Source organism: Melopsittacus undulatus, chromosome 16 (genome assembly GCF_012275295.1).
Source record: "Melopsittacus undulatus isolate bMelUnd1 chromosome 16, bMelUnd1.mat.Z, whole genome shotgun sequence".
In the NCBI taxonomy this organism is placed as follows: Eukaryota; Metazoa; Chordata; class Aves; order Psittaciformes; family Psittaculidae; genus Melopsittacus; species Melopsittacus undulatus.
In genome coordinates, this window is record NC_047542.1 from 2226247 (window position 1) to 2250470 (window position 24224).

A 24224-nucleotide genomic window follows, 5' to 3' on the forward strand; every position below is an offset into this window, starting at 1 on the left:
AGGGGAGGCAGATGCTGGGAAAGCCCAGTGGAGTACATCAGCTGCTTTAAAGCACCTTTGATCTGTGATCCATTGTTACAGGATACATTGGATTTGACCCCCCAAACCCTCCTTTTATTGGGGTGAAGGATGCAAGGTCAGATTCCAGGAGATGTTGCAACTCCCAGAATGAATCTACCTTCCCAGCAGGAAACGTTCTTGCTGCGAGCATCCCACTACAGCATGCTGGGAGTGGGCGAAGGCGTACTCTGTGCTGTGGGTTCCACAGGGAAATTCGGGATTCACAGTGAGAGCCACCACCAGTTTGACAAGAGCTTTATTTATAAAGCTGCCAGTGCCTGGTGTGGGTTTCCTCACTCTTCCATCTGGTGACTATCGCTGCCACCTCCCTCGGTCTCTCAGTGCTAATGATGTACTTTGATTAGCTGGATCCGCTGCTTCGCTCAGCTCTCCATCAGTCATGGGTTAGAACTGCCTTTCATTGTGCTTTTATTGGCTTGAGTAAAACTCTGAGAGGATTGTATTGATCACAGAAGCTGCTGGGATGGCAGATGTGGACCTGATGCTTCCTGCTCTGGTGCAAGCAGCTCTGCCTGGGTGCAGGGTTGGGCAGAGGATACATCTTGCTCTTCCCTCTTGCCACTCTTTCCTGTCCTGTTCCTTTCAGGCTCTGGATTCAGTGTGTGCTTGAGCCCAGAACCACCCCCCCATGCTCTGAGCTGCACCCCCAGAGTGTGAGCAGCAGGTCAGGGAGGGGATCCTGCCCCTCTGCTGTGCTCTGGGGAGGACCCCCCCGCAGCCCTGATCCAGCTCTGGGGCAGCAGCACAAGAGGGACCTGGAGCTGTTGGAGCAAGGCCAGAGGAGGCCATGGAGCTGCTGCGAGGGCTGGAGCAGCTCTGCTCTGGAGCCAGGCTGAGAGAGCTGGGCTGGGGCAGCCTGGACAAGAGAAGGGGAGACCTGAGAGCAGCTCCAGTGCCTAAAGGGGCTGCAGGAAACCTGGAGAGGGGCTTGGGACAAGGGCCTGTAGGGACAGGCCAAGGGGAATGGCTTGAACCTGCCCGAGGGGAGACTGAGCTGAGCTCTGGGGCAAAAGCTCTTCCCTGTTGGAGCTTTAAGGTCTCTTCAACACAAACCAGGCTTAGATTCTGCTTTCTTCTGGTGGCAGTTGTGTGTTGGGGACCTGTTGTGGGCCCTGTGCCCACTCTCCTGAATGCTGCAGTCCTTTTGTTTTGCTGTTGTTTTCCTTTAGTTGTGAATAGAAGAGGGAAGTTCCTCTTCCATGGCTTGCTCTGTCCTTGTGACACTGGTGAAACTGCTGATGGGGGCACAGATGGAGGCACTGTTTTCCAACCAGGACCCTCCATGAAGGCATCTCCAAGAGGCTTCCAGAGCCCGTTGTGGTTCGCAGGGAGCCTGCAGCCCATGTGTGGTGTGGCTCTGCAGGGGGGTGCTCCTGTGCGTGCTCAGACATGTACCTGGCTGCCAAAAAGCAGTGGCTGGGCCTCAGGAGAGTGCTCAAGGCTCTGCCCCTTGCTCCTGGCTTCGGGCATGTTTCTCCATCTCTCTTCCCCACGGCCACTGGCTGCTTTTTGTGTGACGGGGTTAGGGAGGGATGGGTGTCAGTGGCAACCAGGCCACGCTTTTTATGTTCATAAATGAAAAGCCTTGATTTCCCACTGTGCTCCTGATGGAGACGTTGGTCAGGACGCCAGGCAGCCTAACGGCGTGCGGCACCTCGGCACGATCGCTTCTCTCTCGGCCTCCTCAGCATCTTTGTTGCGTTCTGGGCTGAACGTGGAGACGGGAACAGTTGAGTCGTTACCACCGGACGCCTTTGTTCTTTCCGGAGCGGTTTCCCCGCGGTGCTGGCGGTGGATGCGCGTTCCGCGGCTCTCCCGGGAGCCGGGCACGAACCCATGGATCTGCTTTGTCCCTGCGGGACCCCGGACGGGCACCGGTGGGGAGGGGGGGGACGGACACCCCTTGACCCGTTCCCATCCCGTGGCTGCGGCCGAGACCCCGGCGGCTCCTCCCGAGGACCCCGCATCCTCCACGGGGAAGCGGCGGGGCCGCTCCGCTCCGTCCCTTCTCCGCCTTCCCCCCTCCCAGCCCCGGCGGGCGCAGGCCCGGTGCCCGCCCCGCCCCGTCCCTCCCCCGGCGGCCGAGGCGCTGACATCAGAGCCGGGCCGCGCCGGGAGGAGGACGGGGAGGAGGAGCCGCACCGGAGCCATCGCTCTTCTCGGGGCCGGGGCGCACCGGCGGGGGGCGGCGGCGGCGGCGCTGCTGCTTCACCCCCCGTCCGTCCCCGTCCGTCCCCGTCCCCAGCCCCATCCCGCTCCCCGGGGCTCCGCCGGCCGCGAGTCCCCGGCCCGGCCCGTCCCGTCGGGCCCGCCGCGCTGCCGCCATGCTCTCCGGGGCACCGCCGCCGCCCGCCGGCTTCCCCAGCCCTCCGCCGCCGCAGCCTCCTCCGCCGCCGCCGCCCGCCGCTCCCCAGCACGGGCCAACGCCGTTCCCGGTGAAGGGCGGCCTGCTGATCCGGAAGAATGCCATCACGGACGACTACAAGGTCACCACGCAAGTGCTGGGGCTGGGCATCAACGGGAAAGTTTTGGAGATCTTCAGTAAGAAGAGCGGCGAGAAGTTCGCTCTCAAGGTGCGAACGGGGGCTCCCCCCTCGACGGACGGCGAAGGGTGGGGGGAACCGGGAACCGAGCGGGCGGCTCCGCGATGCCTCCGCCCCACCGCCGGGCTGCGGAAGGGGCAGGAGGGGCGGGCGAGGCCTGACACTGATGGAGGATGTTTGCGGTGGGGGGAGCGGGGGGTCCCGGGGGCCCGACGGGAAACGGGCAGCGCCGTGCTCGGGAGCGGGGCGTGCGGCGGAGCCGGCCGGGACAATGGAGCTGCTGCTGCCCGGCCCCAGCCCGCCTGTAATTGATGTTTCTTCCCCCTGTTAGGACGTGGCTTTCCGGCTTTCTAATGTGAGGTGAAGGGAAATGACATCCAGGGGAGGGTGGGAGGGTCTGGAGCGGAGCGGAGGAGGGGGGAGCCCCCAGGCTGGTTGGGGTCACCCCGTCTCAGAACACGGGGTTCCCTGACACCCGGGTGTCCCTCTGCCATCGCTGGTCTCTCTCCGGTGTGAAACAGAGCAGTTGTCATCCCTGCTGTCAGACAGGGAACATCTCAGAGTTAACTACCTGTACCCCTCATCCCTAACTTGCTTCTCTTACAGTGTCCGCAAAGGTGTATTTTAACCCACCTTAGGTAATGCGATGGATTCCTTGTTTATCCCAATGAGCTTTATTGAGCAAAGGGGGGAGCGTGTCTCCCTGCTGGAGAGACTTGGGGAAGTTTGAATGGATCCAGGCACGCCGGGTGACGCGGGTGCAGGCAGGCTGCTCGGAGGGAGCGCCGTGTTCTCTCTCATCCATGTGCTTTGCGCCCACACATGAGTTGTTCAAACCCTCGGTGGTACTGTGAGATCCATCGAGGATAAGAAACCAGCCCACCTAAACCCGTAACCCCCACCTCTGTTGTTGGAGCTGCCCATCTGTTGGTATCTGGGGCTCCTAACCCGAATGAATGAATGAACAAGGGGCTCCGGAGGCACGAGTCGTGCTGCCGCGGTGATGGGGTTGGCAAGGGATGGGGCTGGGTGCCTGTGGTGAAGGAGGGGGTCAGTGGAGGGATGGAAGTTTGCCTTTGGAAGCACAGGCGTTTCTTGTGAGCTGCAGCCTGTTGTACTCCAAGGTGACGTGTGTTGTCACCTCGTTTGCTTGGGAATTAGTAAAATCCTCTTCTGTTTTGACAGACAGGCTCCTCCTCACTTCTGCATTGACTCATGTATTTAAAGTGCAGATTCCAGCACTTCCCTTTTCCAGCCCTAAAAGGGGAAGAATGGCAGAGGAGACTGGGATAGTCGGGGCCGTTATCCTGCCCACCCCCGAGCACAGTGGGGTCAGGATTTGCTTCCATGAGTCGTGCTGGTTCCTTGGCTGCATTGGGAAGTGTCTCAGAGCGCAGGAGGTCGCATGGGGATGCAGGAGGGTGGCACAGAGCATCCGTGTGGCTCTGGAGGGTGAGGTGTATTCAGTGCCAAATCTCTGCTTTGGAAAAGCATTGGTTGTCTTCCCTGTCCCCTGCCCCGGCCTCTTCACACCTCCCTGCTGGGGAGGGAAGGGTTCAGCTGAGCTATCGGACGTGCCTCTGGCTTCTCAAAGAGCAGCACAGCTGCTGCTGTAAGTGATTCCTTCCAGCACCTTCAGAACTGCAGCGCTGGGACTTTGGGCTCTTGGATGAGCCGGTGCATACCCAGCTTGCTGCAGGGATTGGGAGCTACAGGCTTGGGTGGTTTGATTGCAGTGTTTGGAGTGGACTCCCAAGCCCAAACGTGGTGGGATGACCACTCCAGACGCAATGTCTGCTGACTTCATCCCCTCCTCTGGTACACAGCCGGGCTAATGTCTCCTTTAGAGACCTGCCGAGAGGTATTTGGATCCGAATTACTCATGGGCTGCATCAGTGTGGAAAGATGACCTAAAGCAGGCTCTGCAGAAGTGATTCCATCGAGTTGTCATGTTTCAGATGATGCTTAAAAGAATCCTCGTGGCCTAACGCCAGAAGCCACAGCTGAAATCTCTCTGTGCTGCCTGCTTTAGTTGTGCTGCAAACCTTTCCATTTGGAACACTGCTCTTTACGTTTACCATTCCAAAGTCTTGTATAATAATGCAATCCTCGCTGTCAGGGAGCAGTTGTGTCTCTCCCTGATGCTAATGGTGCTTTCTGGTTTTGCTGTGCTTCCTCTTGGGTCCCAACAAACTGAGACACTTTAGGTTCGGGTTTTGCTGAGAGTCACAGAATCATAGAACTGTTTGGGTTGGAAGGGACCTTAAAGCTCCTTAAAGGGCAGGGACCCCTTCCACTGGAGCAGCTGCTCCAAGCCTTATTTGCTTAGAACTTTTCAGTGCTTCAGGAGCTTGGAGCCAGCGTTCCAGCAGCAGTGGAAACGTTACAGCCAGTGCAATAGTTCGTGGCAGAGATGCATCATTAAGTAACATAGCGTTGTGTGTGAGTTAATGGATGGTAGCTGGGTTTGTTGTGTAGTACCTGGTGCAAATGGGAGATATTCCTTTTCTTGTCGGTTTTAATGGTTTATTTTGCAGTTTCCTACCTTCTATTTTATTCTATTTTTTGGTACCAAGTAATACCCAAACTGTGGCATCCCTGAGTTATTGGGTAGGAAATAGGCAACCAATGGTGCCAGTTACCCATGACCTGGCTTGCTTTGTTGTGCAGTGATTTACTGCAGGTTGGGAACATAAAGTCTGTGGAGGGGTGATGGATGGAGCTGAAATGTGAGATCTAGGTGGTTTCTTACCCCTTTATTCCTTGTACCTTGGTGTGATGTATGACTAGGCAAAATTAGGCTTGTCATTTCTGTGCAGCTGTCTCTATGTAGGTCAGTGCTGGCCTGGCTTGGTTGTGGTCAGGCTGTTGGTATTAGTGACACAGGCTGCAGCAGTGGGGCTGAGAGCAAGGCCTGTCTCACCTACTGCAAATCCCACTCTTTTAGACTCATCTTTAGGCAAGATACTGGGTTAATGGCTTAATGTGCGGGTGAGCCAGATGGAAAGTGGGAGCAAGGAATGGTACATGGCAAGTTTCTCATCATATGTGTCACTCAATGAAGTTCTTTGGAGCAGATTTCCTTTAAAAAAGCCTAATAAACCTCACTCCCAACCCCGGCTTCAAAGAGGAAATCCTCACCTGGATTGGGAAGCTTTGGAAGAGCTTCTCAGGGCCTTGGAGACTGTTTGCAGGTTTGCCCCCTCTATGGCAGCCTGTGTCTGGAGCATCCTCGGTGCCTTGGGGCATGTTTGCGAAATGCTCTTAAGTCTCTCAGCCTCATCAGATAATGTGTGAGAGATGGTTTCTCTGATGGAGAAGGAGGAAGGAGGCCGGTGCCTTTGTGGGTCGTTACTCTTGAGAGATGCCTGTTGTGGAAATAGGGCAGGCATCTCATAGCTGAGAACTGAGCAGTTCTGTGGCTGAGTGTGCTTGGGTGGCCGGTGGCCTCATGCTCTCATTGCCACCATAGCAAGGGTTCTTACAGAGCTGTTCTGGGGACCAAAGCACCGCGTTTACCATGGCTTCCTGCAGCTTCCTTTGAGATCAGAGTGCTTTGTTCCCCCCACCAAATCCAACTGGAGAAATAAACCCCCTAAGGGATGGAGGAGATGAAGATCTCGGGCTCACACTCATGGGGAGCAACTCTTACTTGTGCTCCTCTCTCAGTGGGGGATTTATGTGTTTTAGCTCTACCGTGTATTGATATAATCAGAACAGAACCAGAAATGTCTCTGCTGTGGCCTTCCCTGCAAGCCTCAGTTGAAAAGCTTTGGGAAGTGTAGTGCCATCGCTGGGAGCTTTCCAAGGCAGTGCTTTATTATCTCATTGACCAAAGGAGTCTCCTGTCTGGGGGTCTGAGTTTGTTTAAATAGTTTCGCATTTGCCATAATCTATTCTAAACGCATGACATGCTCTGAGCAGTCAAACTGACAGCTGAGATGGACTGAGTACAGCCTGGGAGCAGGGGCTTGGGTTTTCCTTTGGGACATGCCCAGGAAGTGTGGGGGATCTTCCTCTTAATAATAATCTCATGCCATCAGCCACAGGTCTTGCAAAGGAGGTTGGTGTTTCCCATGTTCTCAGAGGTGGGAACTGATGTGCAGTGATTACTGAAGGTCCCACAGCCCATCGGAAATGGGGCAAGGCTTAGGAGCTGAGCTGCTTGTTCCAGGATGAATCCTTCATGGGCAGGAGGAAAGCACAGCCCCTGTGTGTGTGGTTTAACACAGCCAAGGAAAACGAGGGTTTTATCCTTCACACTGAGCTCCCATTGGCCTTCAGTGAGGTTTCTGCCATCTGCCAGCATGGGCACGGGCAAAGCCCCGTGTTCGGGACAGCTCCTGTCTGCAGGGCTGCGGAGGCACCAGCTCTGCCTCTGGGTAGTGAGTGGTGTGGGACTGATGTAAGTGTTGTCAGACACGTGCTCCCTGTTCCAGAGCATTTAAAACCATTTATAACTAATGATCTGTAGCTGTGCAGACTGAGAGCCACATGTGGTGTATTTGCTGGAGGATGGATAAGGGAAAAATGATGGAAACTCCAGAAAGTTCCTAGCTAAGAAGCTTGAAAGGGCGAGTTGAGGACTTCTTCACCCAGAGAAGCTGTGGCTGCCTCATCCCTGGCGGTATTGGATGGGGCTTGGAGCAAGCTGCTCTAGTGGAAGGTGTTGGAACTGGATGAGCTTTAGGGTCCCTTCCAACCCAAACCAGTCTGGGACTCTCCGGAAACCTCCAGGATGTGCTCTGGGATCCGATGGGATGGATGAACTCCTGATGGGTGGTGTGGGGCCCCTGTGGGTGTGTGGGAGGAGCGTCTAGGTCAGAAGTGCCCATTTGGCCATCCCAGTGGCACAGCGAGCAGCATGGCTCCATGTCTGGACCCTTCATGGTGGGCTCATGTGCCCCACACCAGGGTGGCCGGGTTGCGGCAGAGGCTGATGCTGTTTGAAACCCCATCCCTTTGCTGGGCTTTGCACCAGAAACCGGGAGGAACGAGCTCTCCCTTCCTTAAGGAACCCTTTCCTCCTCTGCTTCCTCACTGGAGGCAGGCTCCTGTGCCTGGAGGCAGGCTCCTGTGCCTGGAGGCAGGCTCCTGTGCCTGGAGGCAGGCTCCTGTGCCTGGAGGCAGGCTCCTGTGCCTGGAGGCAGGCTCCCGTGCCTGGAGGCAGGCTCCTGTGCCTGGAGGCAGGCTCCCGTGCCTGGAGGCAGGCTCCTGTGCCTGGAGGCAGGCTCCTGTGCCTGGAGGCAGGCTCCCCTGCCTGGAGGCAGGCTCCTGTGCCTGGAGGCAGGCTCCTGTGCCTGGAGGCAGGCTCCTGTGCCTGGAGGCAGGCTCCCGTGCCTGGAGGCAGGCTCCTCTGCGAGCACCACTGGCCTCAAGTTGCAGCATTCAGGCAGCATGACCTCACCTCCTGGTTTCCCAGAATAACTCCTGCCTCCCCTCCTGCCTGCGCCGGCCGGGGCGGCTGCTGCAGCCCCACTGCTGGGCCTCGCTCTTGCTGCCTGCCCCACACCATTGGGTTCCTCTGTGAGCAGTGGTGCAGGCAGCACAAGGGAGGAGGGAGCTGGGAGAGGGTGTGCAGGACCTTGCAGGGTGGTTTTGATGACCCATGAGGAGCAGGGTGATCCCTTCACGAGCTCCAGGGGCTGGCATTGGAGCACAGCCTTAACCAACCGCTCCCTGTTTCAAGCCTGGGCAGTGATGTTGAATCAGTGTGGTCCAGAGCTGTTGAGCATCTCTGATGTTGGATTTTAAAAGCCTCTGAGACCTGTATCCCACTGAAAGTGGGTTCCATCCCCTCTGTGGATGCTCCTCATGGTTGAAGGATGCTAAACTGCATGTTCCTTTGGCTGGCATGAGGACTGTGTGCGTGACTGGTGCCTGTTTTGGAGAGGGCTCCTGCCTCTACAGCTGGTTCCCCTACGGAGATAGATGGGGAACAGCACTTTGGGGTTAGAGCAGGGCACATGAGAGCAAGTCTGAATGCAGGGAGCTTTAACAGCCTTTTAAGCTGTTGGGGTTTTGTACCTCGTGGCTAAGTTATTTCAAAGACCTCAGCCTTTTAAGATCTTACCAGTTTGAGGTAGGGATTACAGTGACCGGCAGGTTTAATGGTTGCATTAACTCGCTGTTTCCTTTGTGGCCTCAGGAAGGGACTAATGACCACAAGGCTGGGTGCTGGTAGATCCCCCTGACCCGAGAGGACCTGAAACACGAGTTCTGCTGGAGTTGCAGTGATTCCTGTAGGTATGATTCTGTCTACAAGAAAGCTGGAGAGGGGCTTTGGACAAGGGATGTAGGGACAGGACAAGGAGGAATGGCTTTAACCATGCTGTGATTCCATCTATGATTCTATGCTATGAGCCGCAAGTGCTGTTTGGAGCATGATGGAACAGCGCAAACCATCAGGTACCAGCATGGCTCCTCTCTGAGCACTGCTGAGAGCATCTTCCCCTGCATTATAGCATCGTGCCAGGGTGCTGCTGTGCTGGGACAAGGTGCTGTCTCCCAGTGGGGTGCTCTGCAGCCGGCGCAGCGTTTGCCGTCATGTGTAATGGGATTATTCAAGCCGCTGGCGTCAGGGCTGCATGTGATCCTGTGCCTGGGCACCCAGTGAGCTGGAGCCTAAACTAGAGATAAAGTTGGAAATGCAAACCCAGATCTGAATGTTCCTGGGGCGCCCAGCCAGGCTGGGGCTTTGCAGCCCTGCTCCTGCTAGATCTTCTTACCCGCTTTGGGCCATGGGTTTGGAATTGGTGGAGGGATGGAGTTGGGTCCTTTGTTGTTGTAATTGGCTTTGCTGCCTCCTGTTGTGTGCCCCTGGCTGCAGCTAGCTCCCCTCTTGAGATCAACCTCTCCAGCTCTGCTGGCCCCAGAAGAGGGGGTTAATGGGGTTTGGAGCTGTCATTGCCATACGCCTCTAGAGCAGGGTACATCTGTGTCATAGCACGTCAGGACTCTGCCTTGTCTTTGCAGCATCTCTGGGGTTTCTGTGGGGCAGACATGGACGGGAGCATCTTCTCCAGAGCTGCCCTCCCTGTCTGCTGTCTTCCCAGTGTCGTCTGGTGCATGGCCCTGAGCACTCGAAAGGCTCCTTGGATCTCCTGCCAAATGTGTGTTTTCAGGGATATGTGGCTGGAACATAAGCTGGGGCTGCTGTGGAAATTTGGCAGCGCATCCCTGCAGCCTGGAATTCCAGTAGCCGCAGCTCATCGCTTCTCGCACCCATAGGTGTGGGTGGGAGCTGGGTCTGAGCGGTGCTGCCTGGAATTGGGGATGGCATCCAGGGAACTGGGGTAGGGAAAAGCAATTGGATGCGAACAGAGCAGGAAGTATGTATGTTATCCTGAGCGTGACTTAAGAGAAGTGGCTTGAACCTGCCCGAGGGGAGACTGAGCTGAGCTCTTAGGCAGAAGCTGTTCCCTGTGAGGGTGCTGAGGCGCTGGCACAGGGTGCCCAGAGAAGCTGTGGCTGCCCCATCCCTGGCAGTGCTCAAGGCCAGGTTGGACACAGGGGCTTGGAGCAGCTGCTCCAGTGGAAGGGGTCCCTGCCCGTGGCAGGGGTTGGAGCTGGAGGAGCTTTAGGGTCCGGCAACTGTGGCCCCACAGCTCCCATAGCTGCTGCTTTTGGAGCCATTGTCACCCATAGCAGGCTGCTCTGGCCAGCCCAGTCCCCTCTGGGCTCTGCTGACTCCCTTTTCCTCTCCAGCCATTTTGCAACCTCCCTGCCCATTGCACTGGGCAGCTTGTGAAGAGCATCCGGGTGCTCTTGCGTAAGTGTCTCTGATGGGTGTTGGGAATTGTGGGCTTGGCAGGAGGTTAAACCCGGGTTATCTGCTGGAAGCCACTGGAGCTGTGACTCTGGGTACCTCCCGTGCTGCAGGCAGAGCTGGGCTGTTCTGGGGAGCCTGGGGTTGCTGCAGCTCATGGCCAGGCTCCTGGAGAGGACATCTTTTCCCTTGCAGAAGCCTTTGCTTTTGTCCTCTGTGCTTTTCAAGGAGTGACCCTGTTCCTGATGTGAGGGGCTGTGCATCTGTGTTGGAGCAGGATCGACGGCATCTCCCTCTCCATCTCTCCCAACCCTGTTTATTCCACTCGGTGGTTGAAACTCCTGGTATCTGTAGTGATAAGGAGAGTTGCTGATAACAGCTCTCTGTCAGGATGTGGGATGCTCTGTGGGTGCTGGGATTCAGCAGGGAAGCACTCCAGGTCTTTTGGGGGTGGGATTGGAAGTGACCTGGTGCTCCTATTCCTCAGCCCCTCGCGGCTCAGCCCAGCCTTGGGTGCCTGTTGTTAGAGATGCAAATACGGGGCTGATGAAGCCTGGGTGAGTAAGATGCTGTGGAGTTTATGGCTGGATTAGAGTGTGGTCTCTGCATGCTGCTGAGCAGCAGCTCCGGTGCCTCCCGGGTGGCTGCGGGGCTGGAGCACTGGGACCTGGATCTGCTCCCTGGGAGCTCTGGAGCCGGTCTGTGGCTTGTGCCCCTGCTGCAGTCTGGAGGGGTTCATGGAGGATGATGTTCTCCATAGGCCTCCTGAGATTCCTGTCTGGTATTCCTATTACCTTAGGGATCTGCAGGGCAGGGAGGGCTCTGGCTCTGTGAGGCCCAGCTAATGGGAGTTGCTTTTGATGTAGGCAGTTAGCTTGGCTTTGCTGGGCTCTGGAGTAAGGGCAGCCTGTACGTGTGTGTGTGCGCTGAAGAGATGCAACAACATCAGACCTCTGCTGTTGAGCCCTTGCTCTGGAGTGTGACGCCAGCCCCATAGACTGACACAACTCTGAGGTTTCATTTTCGGGTCCTGACTGCTGGTGGGATGCTCCTTTCTGCATCCCTGTAGCTGCCTGTGGGGCACCACATCCTGGCCTCATCCAGGAAGGTGTTTGCTGAGCCCTGGTGTTGACAGAGCCCATGACGAGGGTGAAGCTCTATTAAATAAACAGCTGAGGGAAGGACGGAATGATGCAAAGGGTGCTGTCGTCACCCACATCCGAGGGTGTGTAAATGAAACCCTCCTCAGGCTTGGCGCTGGGGGAGGAAACGTGTCCCCAGGCCGTGCCGTGTCCAGCACTGGCGTGAATGGTGCTGCAGAGTGGTTGGCCTGATGCAGTGTTGTGGTTTCAATTGTGTGCTTTGGATCTTTTTTCCCTTCTTTAAATATATATATTTGAATCTACATTTCTTTGCACTGCTCTGGGAGTGTGTTGATGGGATGCTGGCTCTGCTGGGAGGGGAACTGCCCCATGGGGGACCCTACCCATGAGCTGAGCCCCAAGAAACTTCATCTTTGTGCTGTTGGGAAGCGATGGGTGCTGGGGGTCTGCTGGTAGGTGTGGGTCTGGCCAGTCTGAGCCTCTGCTCTGCATCACTTCCAGCTTGGAGTCAGAAGCAGAGTGGTTTGGGTTGAAGGGACCTTAAAGCTCATCCAGTTGCAGGGATGGGGCAGCCTCTGGGCAGCGTGTGCCAGAGCCTCTCAGGGAAGGGTTGTTTCATGTACAGAAGTAAGGAATGTGTCTGAATACAAAAGCAGCCCTGGGATGCAGACAGGGGCAATCCCCCCGCACTGTCCCTGGGACAAGGGTGGGTTGGGCAGGGTTGTCCCTGCGAGGCTGCTGGACCAGAGGACCCCAAGTGATGCTTCGAGTGCCTGGTGCTGCCGTGGGCTGTGTGGTGGAGGCTGAGTCCGTTTGTCTGCCTGGGGGCTGTGTCTGAGCACGGGGGGGGGGGGCTCTGTGCCTGCGGGAGGGAAGCGCGGAGGCCGTAGGTCAGTGCTGAGTTAATGGTTTACGTGAGTGTTTGCATCTGTATTAATCACACCTGTAAATATCAACCAGTTCCTGTCACCAAACCAGATGTGTGACGCTTCCGATCCGGAGCCTCTCCGGTAGGGAATCTGGGAAGGAAGGAGGAGCTGAGCCCGGCCCTGGAGCTCGGCAGAGAGGGGGGAGTTAAGGAGTGGGAAGAGAGGAAAAAGAGCTGGATGCTGCTGAAAACGGCAGCAGCCTCCCCACGGCTGAAACACCGAGAGGTGGCTCAGACACCTCCATTACATCCATCCAGTCCCTGGGATGTGTTTCATAGACTCATAGAATGGTTTGGGTTGAAGGGACCTTAAAACTCATCCAGTTCCAACCCCTGCCGTGGGCAGGGGCACCTGCCACTAGAGCAGGTTCCTCCAAGCCCTGAAGCATTTACCTGCTTTGACTTTTCCCTATGAGGTTTGCTTCCTCATCCCAACCACGCTGGTGGCTCTTCCCTCAGCATCCATGGTCCTGCTCCCAGGTGCCCACTTTGGAGCTTCATCTCCATGAAATCCGTGTGTCAGGAATACTTTTGCTGCTGGGACATGGGCTCTGCAGAGCAGGGCTGGCCAGGGGGCAGCACCCCGATTGCACACTGGGGACATGGGCCCCTGGCAGGTGGCTCTTATTGAAGCCCAGGCTTCTCTTCTGCTCTTTGCCTTTGTTTGGAGGGAGAGGCTTTTGTTGCAGCCTGAAAAGGCTGAATAGCTGCTGCATCTGTTGCAGGCAGAGGCAATGCTCAGCAGATGCCCTGGGCTTGGGGAGGGAACGTGTGCTGGGGGGTCCTGAGCATCCTCTGGTGGCCAGGGACCCCCGTGGGGAGCTGCTGGGACCCCTGTGGGAGCACAGGGGTTGTGCAATGGTTGTGGTGAGCGGGGCTCCTTGTGTAACCGCGGTGCAAGAGCCGCCTCTTCCCTTGCCCCGCTTCCATCCTCTGCCCCATTGCATCATCACCGTCAGGAGCAGGGATGGGTCTGCCCGTTCCTGCTCTCGGCAGGGCTGTCAGCCTGCCCCTTGCTCACACAGCATCATCGTGCCTGGCTTGCTGCTTGTCTTGGGCCACAGGCGGGGGAAGCTTTCCCTGCGAGGGCTCTGGGTTCCCTCCGAGCTCTCCGGTAATTCGGGCTGGGAGAAGGCGGCCGAGCAGCTCAAGCATCAGTGCTCGCTCTGATTTGCGTCTCCGCTCTTGTTCCCTCTTTGTCATCTTTTGTTGGGTGCTTTGTCCAACCTCTCCATCTGCCCTGGGGCAGGTGAATGTGGAGATTGGCCTTTTGTTCGCAGCAGTGAGGGGATGAAGCCGCTAATGCACAGAGCTGGCTGTGCTCACATCCTTCCCGAGTGGTCCAACCGCATCCCTCCGGATGGTGGGTACCTGCTGACCGGTGCTGTCCTGCCCTGCAAACCTGGAGGCTCAGATGGAGCCATCTCCATCAGGGAGCAGCAGCCACCCTCCTCAACAGCCACCCTGGCATGGCAGGCTGGGGCAGGCTGCAGGCAGGATGCTGTGGGAGCTCCTCCTCCAGACACATCCTCTCTCCTCTCTGGCTTCCCCAGGCAAAACAAACGTGAGGATGAGGCTTTTGCAGGCTCTGTTGGGGCTTAAAGCTCTTCGTGCAGGGCCTGTCTGTGGCTCTGTGTGCGTGGGCAAGAGCAGAAGTGATCCCAGCTTCGGAAAGTCCCATTGCCTCTGACCGAGCACTGCTGGATGTAGGCAGTGGGGAGGGGGTAATGTAAAGGTTTATATAAAAGAGCCATGATCGTGTGGGGGAGGTTTTCTGAGCTGCACGTTTAATTGTTCCTGCGCCGTGATTGAGGCTTGAGTTTCCCTGTGTTTGGTAACAGAATTCCTCTTATGGGCTTTGAAACTCGTGCCTTTACTTTTCTTCTGTAGTTCCTAAGAGGGGAAGTGGAACAAAGCTCTGCTGTGTTGTGCTGCTGGAGCAGCTTGGGGGTGATCACCCAAATGTGCTGGCATTAAAGGCAGAAGAAAGACACATGGGGGACGATCAGCTTGATCCAGCCCTGTGCCTCATGCAGGGAGCGATGGGGCTTTGCCTCCCAGTGCTGCGTGGTGGGAGCAGCACGTGCAGAGCATCCAGCACTGGCTCTGTGAGCACGTTAAGCAGCTGACACCAGCTGGCAACTGGTTTGCGTGGAAACATCAGAAGAGGCAAATCCTTTGAGGAGAGAAACCCTTTTGGTTTGATAGGAAACAGCCTCTGCTCCCCTGAGCAGGGGATCCTGGACCTCGTGCATGCAACAGAGGCTGGGGAGCCCCCGCTTTGCTGGTAACACAGGGGATGGCAGCCTGCCTGTCTGCACTGTGGGTTTATCTTCACTGCAACTTAAGAAGAGTCCATTTAACCCCTGTAGTGCCCATGGGGAGCAGGGTCCTGGTGGAGGGGTGGTTGCTGCCCAGGCAATGCAGCTTGTGCTGCTCTGCTGAGAGCCGGGCTGGGATCAAGATACACACGGCAATAAAAATAGCCCTGCCTGCAGCAGCAGCTGCAGGGCAAACAGGGGCAGCCCTGCAAAGGGAGCAGCTCAGTGTGCCCGTGTGTGCCTCAGCCTCAGTGCTCATGGGCAGGGCCCATGGGAGCCGAGTTTTCCCTTGCAGGCTCTTGGGTAAGGGATGTCTTGGTGACCTGAGCAGAGCACTGTGTTCTCACAGCTCCACTGGGGCAGTGGTGGCATCCGGGGCCAGGGGCAGCTCGCCTGGGACCGCCTGCCCTGCCAGTGGAGGAGGGAGCTTCCTTTGGAGCCCTGATTCATGGCACATCATCCCAGGAGGAGGCGGTGAGACTGAATCAGTGCTGCCTGAGGACACATGTGAGTGTGGGAGGCTTCAGCTCCCTTGTTTCCTCCGGCGTTTTCCTTCCTTCCCGGCGCCCACCCACCTTCCCTGTGCTGGATGTGAGGTGATGGAGGGGGAATTCAGGTCAATGTGCGACCGAATGAATGGGACAGAGCCCCCCAGCCCTTCCATTGCGTGCTGGGGTTTGGGTTTCGGGTGGGTGCTGTCCCCCTGCAGACCTTCCTGAGCCATCTCATCCTCAGGAGCAGCTTCTTCCAGGGTTTGCCTTTCAGAGGTGGTGAAGAGCTGCTACAGGGAGCTCTGGAGGGGCCTTTGCTGCTGGGAGGGTCCCAAGCATTCAGGGCCAGGCAGGATGTGGTTCTTGTGCCCCATCGTGGAAACACTGATGCACCCTTTCCATTGGAAATAATGGGGAGTCTGATCTCCAAGAAGAGCTTTGGAAGGGGAGCAGGAGAGAAGAGGTGGAAAAGCTGAAGTGGGAGCAGCAGTCAGGGGTTTCCATTGAGTTGTCCATCCGCGGCCATCACCCCTCTATGAAGGGTTAACTGTGGCTGATGACTGTGGTTGCAAAACCTCCTGCTTGGGAAGCTGGTGGGAGGGGACAGTGTCCCCAGGCTGGTGCCCTCAGCTCCAGTGCAATGGGGGCAGTTCACCCTTGGTGAACCTCAGGGAAACACGAGGTGCTTTTCCCATCCCAGTCTCCTTATTGCAAGCCAAGAGATACAGATCTTGGGCTGCCCTTGATACTGGAGCTAAATTAGGGACCTGGGCAGCATTACTGCACAGCCCCAGATACCTTCCTATGGCCAGAGCAATGCCTGTCACACCAGGATGTCACCCACCGGGGGTTTCACTGCTACAGAGGAGGAACTGGTGAGGACCTGTTGGAATTGCTGCCTGGACCAGGACCAGACAGTGTGTTCTGTTTGTGCTCTGCACATCCCTGGCTACATCACAGGGGCAGGATGGAGGTTGTGTGTGTGTGTGTGTGCATGCAGTGGGTGATGCCAGGTCTGTGGGTTGCTTCTAGCACGGTTTGAGCATCACCACATCCCTCCCGCAGCGGTAATGGCCTTCCCCATGCAGCCTCATCCGCTCCCACCTGCCATGGGAACATTTCCTAAACACAGCAAATCATTCCCTTAATAAGGTTTAATCTGCCCCTCTGGAAGCTGGAGAAGCAGCTTCTGCATCCCTGGAGCGGAGGGAGCCTGGCACTGGCTCTTTGCTCACCTGCAAGTACAAAAGCAGACGTCAGAGCTGTACTGGTGCAGGTAATAGAGGCTGCTGCCTCCTGCTTCATTAGAAACACAATTAAGCTCCTTTCAAAGCTCTCTGATTGACCCCAGACAATTGGATGCACGTATTTCTGCAGCTCTCCTGTTTGTCCTGTGCAGAACGATGTGAACTCTGCTTCCTGCCGCCCCATTTTCCCAGTGTGTAATCACAAATGGGTTTTTCTTTCCAGCTTCCTGGCTCCCCAGGCCAGGCTCTTGGGAGCAGAGCTGCAAAAACCAAGCTGTTCTCCAGACCCCTTCCCTGCCTATGTGGCTGCTGGGGGGGGGGGGGGGGGGCTGACCCTCTGCTTGTTTATGGCTTTGGCTATGGTAGGACCTGGTTTTTAGGGTGATTTAAGCAGTAGAAGAGCAAGGAGGGACTGTCCAGCCTCCTGCCCTGCCTTCCTTTTGCCTTGGTGCAAAGGGAGGGTCGGCCTCTTTGGTCTTCCCTAAGCTTTGGGATGGGTTGGTGCCAGGACTCACCTCACACCCTATTGACTGGTGTGAGCTTCCTCCACCTTGGAAGCAGGAGAGGTGTGAACCAAACCCATGTAACAGGGTTACGGGTGGGTGGCTGAATGTGGATGCTGTTACTTGTCTGCCCTGTGGCAAAGGGCAAAGAGTGCTGCAGGCAGGGATGCAAATCACTGTTACTGTGCCAGGGCTCATGTGAGTGCTGATGGCTTCATGTATAACCAGGCATGAGTGGGTGTCTGCTGGGGCTGCAGTGAGCATGAACCTGTGTTCCCTGTGACCCAGGGGTCAGGACTGGAGCCAGGCTGGGAGAGCTGGGCTGGGACAGCCTGGGCAAGAGAAGGCTTCTGAAGGGGAGACCTGAGAGCAGCTCCAGTGCCTAAAGGGGCTGCAGGAAAGCTGGAGAGGGGCTTGGGACAAGGGATGTAGGGACAGGCCAAGGGGAATGGCTTGAACTTGCCCAAGAGAGGGGAGACTGAGCTGAGCTCTTAGGCAGAAGCTGTTCCCTGTGAGGGTGCTGAGGCGCTGGCACAGGGTGCCCAGAGAAGCTGTGGCTGCCCCATCCCTGGCAGTGCTCAAGGCCAGGTTGGACACAGGGGCTTGTTGCAGCTGCTCCAGTGGAAGGGGTCCCTGCCTGTGGCAGGGGTTGGAGCTGGAGGAGCTTTAAGGTCCCTTCCATCCCAACCCATTCCATGTCCCTGTTATACACAGGGAATGTGTTTCTATGTGTGCTCATGCGCCCATGGAGCCGCAGACCTGCACAGGGGCGTTTCATCAGGGCCTTAGAGCTGCCAGAGACAGGAAGGAAAATGAACTGTGCTCAAGATAGACACGTTTGTTGTTCTATATTTAGGACTATAATAATTAAGGCTGGTTGTTTATCCTGACGAACATGGTAATTAATAGTCTGTGGCAGATGAGCCAATCCTTCCTGCACCTGGGAACTGAGTAGTCTGTGGGAAGGGCAGGAGCCTCATTGAAGAGCTGCTGCTGCTGAGGAAAAGCTGCTGTTTGGGGAACATCTGGCTGTGGCTTTGTCCCCTCCTCAGGCACATGTGGCTGTGTGACAGTGCCCACGGTGAGGGTGCAGTGGAGCTGTGCGGTGGTACCCAGGGGTGCAGTGCTTGCAGGTACCAGCGTGCGGAGGTTTGCCTGTAAGCGCTACAGGAGCCCTGGTGGTTGGTGGCACAGGATGGCTGGGATTCAGGGAGGCATCTCGGAGCGTGGGAAGGTGGCAAGCAGCCGGGCTGAGCTTTACCAGCCTTGGAAGGGAGGGTAAGAAGCTCATGAGGGCGGGTGGCTTCTTGCTCTTCCCACTAGATGGGGATGGAGGCATTGTAGAGCATTGCAGAGCACTGGAGCTCGCCTCGATGCTGCTTGCAGAGAGCACCCGCGCTTGGCCTTTGTCTCCATGTCTTCTCCAGTGGGTGCTGTGCCCCTGGGGTGTCATAGCCCAGCTCTCCAAGGGGAGCTCGGTGCTGATGGGGTCTCGTTTCTCTTACAGATGCTGCAGGACTGCCCGAAGGCCCGACGGGAAGTGGAGCTGCACTGGCGAGCGTCGCAATGCGCACACATCGTCCGCATCATGGATGTCTATGAGAACCTCTACCAGGGGAGGAAGTGTCTGCTCATCGTCATGGAGTGGTGAGTCCCCACTGGAGCACCCGCAGCCCTGCAGGGTTAGTGAGGTGATGCCAACAGGGGAGGTGAGCACCTGCCAGCACTGCTAGGGACCATGGGGACATGCAGCCTGTGAGCCATAGGGATGCGCGCCATGGAAGAGGAGCTGCACTGCTGGGGTTGGAGGGATGACAGGAGTTGTGTTGGCTCTGAGTCATTCTGAAAACTCGCTCTGCTGTCGGAGGCTTAGGGCCTGTGGTTCTCACTGCAGGTAGATCATAACCAGACTCGCTTTGGCCATGGAAAGTCGGGGTAGTCAGCAGGTTCCTGGCAGCCGAGCAGCCTGCGGCAGGGTCAGGCGCAGCCAAGCCGAGCTGATGCTTCCATTGATGCTGTTGTGTCTCTTGCAGCAGCAGCTGAGCGGCTCCGATTCGGGCAGATGTTTGCTGTAACCTGGGGAGGAGGAGGAGGGATGAAGGGGAAAGTATTGAAACCACATCCCAACCGCAGCTGTGATTTGATGCAGCTTCCTTGCCAAAACCTCTCCTCTGGCAAGTGATAGGTTGCCTGGGGGGGCCAGTGGGTGTGAGGAGTGCCATGAGCAGTGCTGGGGCAGCCGTGAGCAGCTCTTGTGGGAAGAGCTTTCTGAGAACTGTGCTGGGATGCTGGGCAGCCAGGATGGGAAAGGGTTGTGCAGCTTGTGTGGGGAGAGACCAGTAGCTGAATGGTAGGAAACACGTCCGTGGGGCAATGACAGCTCCCTGTGGTCCAAGGGATGCTCTGGGTGCAGTGTCCATCACAAGGCAGTGTTTGACTTGCAGCATGAGCACAGTGTCTCCATGCAGTGATTGACCCTGGTGACTGCATGTTATGTGTATTGCAGATGTAGAGCAAGCGTCAAAGGTGCTGGCAGGAGATGCTATCGGCACTGGGAAAGCCAGAAACCGTTCCTGCTCCAGTTAGATAAGGCAGGGACAGGAAGTGCCGTTACCACTGTTCTCATGGAGAATTATCCCTGATCTCACTCCTGATCTCTCTGGGAGCTGAGTTTTCCTTAGGGTACTTCAGGGAACTGTCCCAAGGTCCTGAGTTACCGGCTGGGTTTAAACCACACCACACTGTCCTTCTCCAGCACCTCATGCTTGCCGTACTGGAGCGGGGCTCAGCCCCATCCCATCAGTGAGCCCATCCTGGTGCCGCTGACACCAAGCCTGTGCCGTGGTCCTTGCTCAGCACTTGTGCACGGGTTCGCGTGCCGGGAGGCGGTTGTCTCGTGAGCTAAAGGAGGCCACGGTGCCGGCAGCATTCACCTCCTCCGAGCCGTGGTTGCTGCCTTTACTGTAAATGTGTTCCTGTGGTCTGGTGGCGAGACCACGTCCGCTCGCAGCCGGCACCTCACCACCGGCACCAAGCCTTGGTCCTTCTCATTTCTGGAAGGGGGAGGCTCTGAAACGCCCCATGCCCCGAAGCACCCAGCCAAGGGTTTGGATGGGGACTGACCTTGTGCAGCTCCTGGCTGAGCATCGGAGGTTTCGGTGCTGCCTGTGCCGGTGTGGGGCAGGCACCGCAGCCTCTGACGCCTTCTGCTTCTCTTCCAGCTTGGACGGAGGGGAGCTCTTCAGCAGAATTCAGGACAGGGGAGACCAGGCCTTCACAGAACGGGGTATGGAGCCCACCGGCATCTGGAGTTCTGTCTTTGGACCATGTCTCTGTCTGTGGGAGTGTCCCTGGTCCAGCCCATTCCCTCAGTCGCTGTCTTGAATCCCCAGCAAGGCTTTGCACGTGGGGAATGAGGAATGTGGGTGTGAGTGGCTCTGCCTCATGTGCTCGGTCGAGAGCAGGGTTAGGGGATGTTTTCTCAGCTGCTCCTGAGCCCCATCCATCCCACTGCAGCACATGCAGGGGCTTCACTCATCTCCAGGAGCACCTCCCTCCCTCCCTCAAAAGATGAAGTCCTGGGGCTGTGGTTCTCATAAATCTCATCCCCCTCTGCTTTTGTGGCCAGGAAAAGTCTCTGCACAGCTGAAACCCTGAGCCTGATGCCCTCTTGGCTTCCCATCCTATGGGGAAAGCTTTCCCAGGTGGTTTCCCTGCAGATTTGGGGTCCCCAGCCCCAGAGTAAGCCCCTCAGTGGGGCTCATGCTGTTGAGTATAGGGGTCAGGGATGGAGCGTGCCCCATCCCTTCCCATGGGAGTTTCTCTGCCATTTCCTGTCCCAGAGGTGGGTGCTGTGGGGTGCTTTGCTTGAAAAGGATTCCTCTGCTTCAGGTAGAGGAAACCCCCTTGGCCTCAGCCAGGCTATTTGGCCCCTGGCTTGTGGTGTGGTGCTGGTTTTGCCTATAAAAGCTCCTGATGTTTGGCTTGTTGGGGTTTTCTTTTGGCTTCAGAGGCTTCAGAGATAATGAAGAGCATTGGGGAAGCCATCCAGTACCTGCACTCGATCAACATTGCGCACCGGGACGTGAAGGTACCATGCTGCACACTCACCAGTGGTGCTGAGCCCTGCTTGGCCTCTGGCAGTGCCCAGCCTGCTCCAGCTCTTCTGCTCACGTCGTCTTTCCTGTGTTTCCACAGCCAGAAAACCTCTTGTACACCTCCAAGAGGCCCAATGCTGTGCTAAAACTCACGGACTTTGGCTTTGCTAAAGAAACCACCACGCACAACTCCTTGGCCACCCCGTGCTACACACCGTACTATGTGGGTAAGTGCCTGGGGGGGCCTGAGCTTGTAGGTTTGCAGGGCTGGAGGAGGTTTGGATGGTCCAGTGTGCAGCCCATCACCTCTGCATCCAGCCTGAAGCCTTCACTGCTGTGTGGTGGTGGGGCAGCTCCTGTCTGGGATGCTTGGGACTGGCTGCTGCAGGGGTTGGTGCTCGCTGATGCATGCAGCCTGCAGCTCCTGCCTCTGCTGCCTGCATGGCCATGCTGCAGCTCCATGGGATGCTCAGATCCCTGTCTCCTGGTGCTGCCACTTGGGTTCAGGACTTTGTTTCTCTCTTTACCAGCCCCGGAGGTGCTGGGCCCAGAGAAGTACGACAAATCCTGCGACATGTGGTCCCTTGGAGTCATCATGTACATTCTGTAAGTCCAGTGAGTCCTTCTCCATCCTGCCATGGTCAGAAGGAGGGATGCAGCTTCTGAGCTGGCTGCTGGGCCTGAGCCTGTCCTGGCTGTGCTGTTCCTGCTCCCAGCACTGCCCTGTGGCCCTCGGGTGCTGTTTTGGGCTGAGATGTTGACTCTGTGCAACCTCCCCTGGTGCAGGCTCTGCGGGTACCCCCCCTTCTACTCCAACCACGGCCTGGCCATCTCTCCTGGCATGAAGAAGCGAATCCGAATGGGCCAATACGAGTTCCCCAATCCTGAGTGGTCCGAAGTGTCGGAGGAAGGTAAACATGGTCCCCAGGCTGAGGTGTCCCTTTGGGCTCAGCTCTGTCCAGCAGTGTGGGGCACATCGTGGTGAAGCAGCAGCTTCAAGAGGCTTTTGCTGAAGGGTTTGATCATGGGGAGCTCTGTGGCATGGGGGGAATGGGAGGTGTGTGGTGGCATTTTGGGGCTGCTGGCTGAGGTTTGGAACATGGGGAAAGCCCTGCTGGGAGCTGCTAACGCACAAACCCTTCCAGTTAAGCAGCTGATCCGTAACCTGCTGAAGACGGACCCGACTCAGCGCATGACGATAACAGAGTTCATGAACCACCCCTGGATCATGGTAAATGCAGGGGATGAGGATGGGGATGGGGTGGGGATGAGGATGGAGCAGGGATGGGAGGGAATGCTTGTGGCTCCCAACTCATGCTCCTCCACTCTCTCAACAGCAGTCCATGCAGGTGCCCCAGACCCCATTGCACACCAGCCGTGTGCTGAAAGAGGAGAAGGATCTATGGGAGGATGTGAAGGTAAAACTTCCCTTGCCTCTGAAACACTCTGCACCCTGGGTACCACAGAGGGGCTGTCCACTTGTGCCTTCCCATTACAAACCAGGCTCACTCGAGCTCGGTGCATCCTGGGGAGATCAGTGCTTGGGAGGGGTCAGTTGGAGCATTCAGCCCCTGCTGCAGCTCAGTCCCATGGTGGGGGGGATAACCTGCCCTGGGGATCCTGGGGGGCTGTGCCCATGCAGGGCTTTGCTGATGGAGCTGCCTCCTTGCCCGCAGGAGGAGATGACGAGCGCGTTGGCCACCATGCGAGTGGACTACGAGCAGATCAAGATCAAGAAGATCGAGGATTCCTCCAACCCTTTGCTGATGAAGAGGCGGAAGAAAGCGAACCCCACGGAGCCTGCTGCGCTGCCCCACTGAGGGTGCCCCGCGCCCGCCCGCCCTCCACAAAGCAATAACTATATATATATATTTTTTAAGGAAAACACAAAAAAGACTGTTCTATGAGCGCATGGAATTCAGACCTTTGTACCAGACTAGTTATTTTTAGCTACTCACCTGTGTTTCTGACCTTCCTGGTAAGATTCCCCCCACCTAAATCAGATCCACACACTGCGGCCAAGGGTTTGTCCTATGGGTGAAATCCGGCTGGTAATTGGAGTTTATCTTCTGTTGTGAAACGGTTTTAATGCTGATTTCCTTTCTGTTCCTTCCTCTCCAAAGCCCTGACAGTTCCTGTGGTGACCTTTTTAGGGTATAGAACTATAAATATTTTTTAAGAACTACTGTAGAGCTGAAAGGCAGTGTGGTCCCTGTGTGGATGCTGGCTCGAGATGGGCTCCGGGCTTGGGAATGGGATGGGGAAGGAGAGCTGCCTTCTCCCCCATCCTGCTGTGTGTGGCAGGGCTGGCATGGGGGGGTCCCCATGGCCACCGTGCTGCTTTGCTGGCCTGGAAAACTGCTGCTTTTAAAGCATGGTAGCCAAAAATCCCCCAGCTTCCTGACCTGGGAGCCCTGACTCCGTGAGTGCTGTCCGTGTCTGTCTGTCTGTGCTGGGGTGTGTGTTGTGGAGCTGCTGCTGGCCCCCACGTCTGTACCTGTGCCTGGAATCCAGTTCTGACCTCAGGGGTGGGCAGGGGGGGTGAGCAGGAGGTGAATGCCCCCCACGCATCCCCCCCTTGCTCTGCAGGGATGTGGGGTAAAGATGCTTCCTGGCCACATCTGCCTGCTCCCGCATCCCCCAGCTGTGGGATGATGCTGGGCTGGGATACGTGGATGGCTTGGAGAGGTGGTGGAGGCAATGCGGGGCCATAGCCTGAGCTGGGGCAGCAGCAGTGCCCCATCCCTGGCTGGGGCTGGGGGTCCTGCTGCCCCCTTGGCTGTAGCTCCATCCCTGCCACCAGCTCCCCAGGGCTTTGGGAGCGATGCTCTGCTCCCGGGAGCAGGATGGCTGCTCGGGAGTCTTTAATCCATGAGTTCTTCTTATTATAATTATTATTTGTCATGATGTTTCACTGCATTCAATGTGTTTGAATGGGGAAAAACCAAAAACCAAACTTTTTTAAGGCAATGTTTTAGGTTTTAGGTGATCTTTTAGACACTGTACGGATTTGGAATTTGCTTTAAAAACTGGGTTTTATCTTTTTTTTTTATTTTATTTTTTCTTTCTTTTTGTCTGTTGGCTATACTAATCTTTCCAGTCTGCTCTTCAGCCCTTTGGATTAAAGACACTTAATGCGTCA

At 56.7% G+C, this 24224-nt stretch overlaps 1 protein-coding gene across 1 annotated transcript; it reads left to right on the top strand.

The window, feature by feature from the left end:
* The first annotated feature begins 2390 nt into the window (after positions 1-2390).
* Positions 2391-24224, top strand: MAPKAPK2 (MAPK activated protein kinase 2). The gene is made up of 10 exons (XM_034069916.1): positions 2391-2654; positions 18493-18632; positions 20207-20271; positions 20996-21075; positions 21183-21309; positions 21613-21688; positions 21869-21993; positions 22228-22313; positions 22420-22500; positions 22759-24224. The coding sequence occupies exons 1-10, from the start codon at positions 2406-2408 to the stop codon at positions 22900-22902; spliced, it is 1173 nt and encodes a 390-aa protein (XP_033925807.1). The 5' UTR covers positions 2391-2405; the 3' UTR covers positions 22903-24224.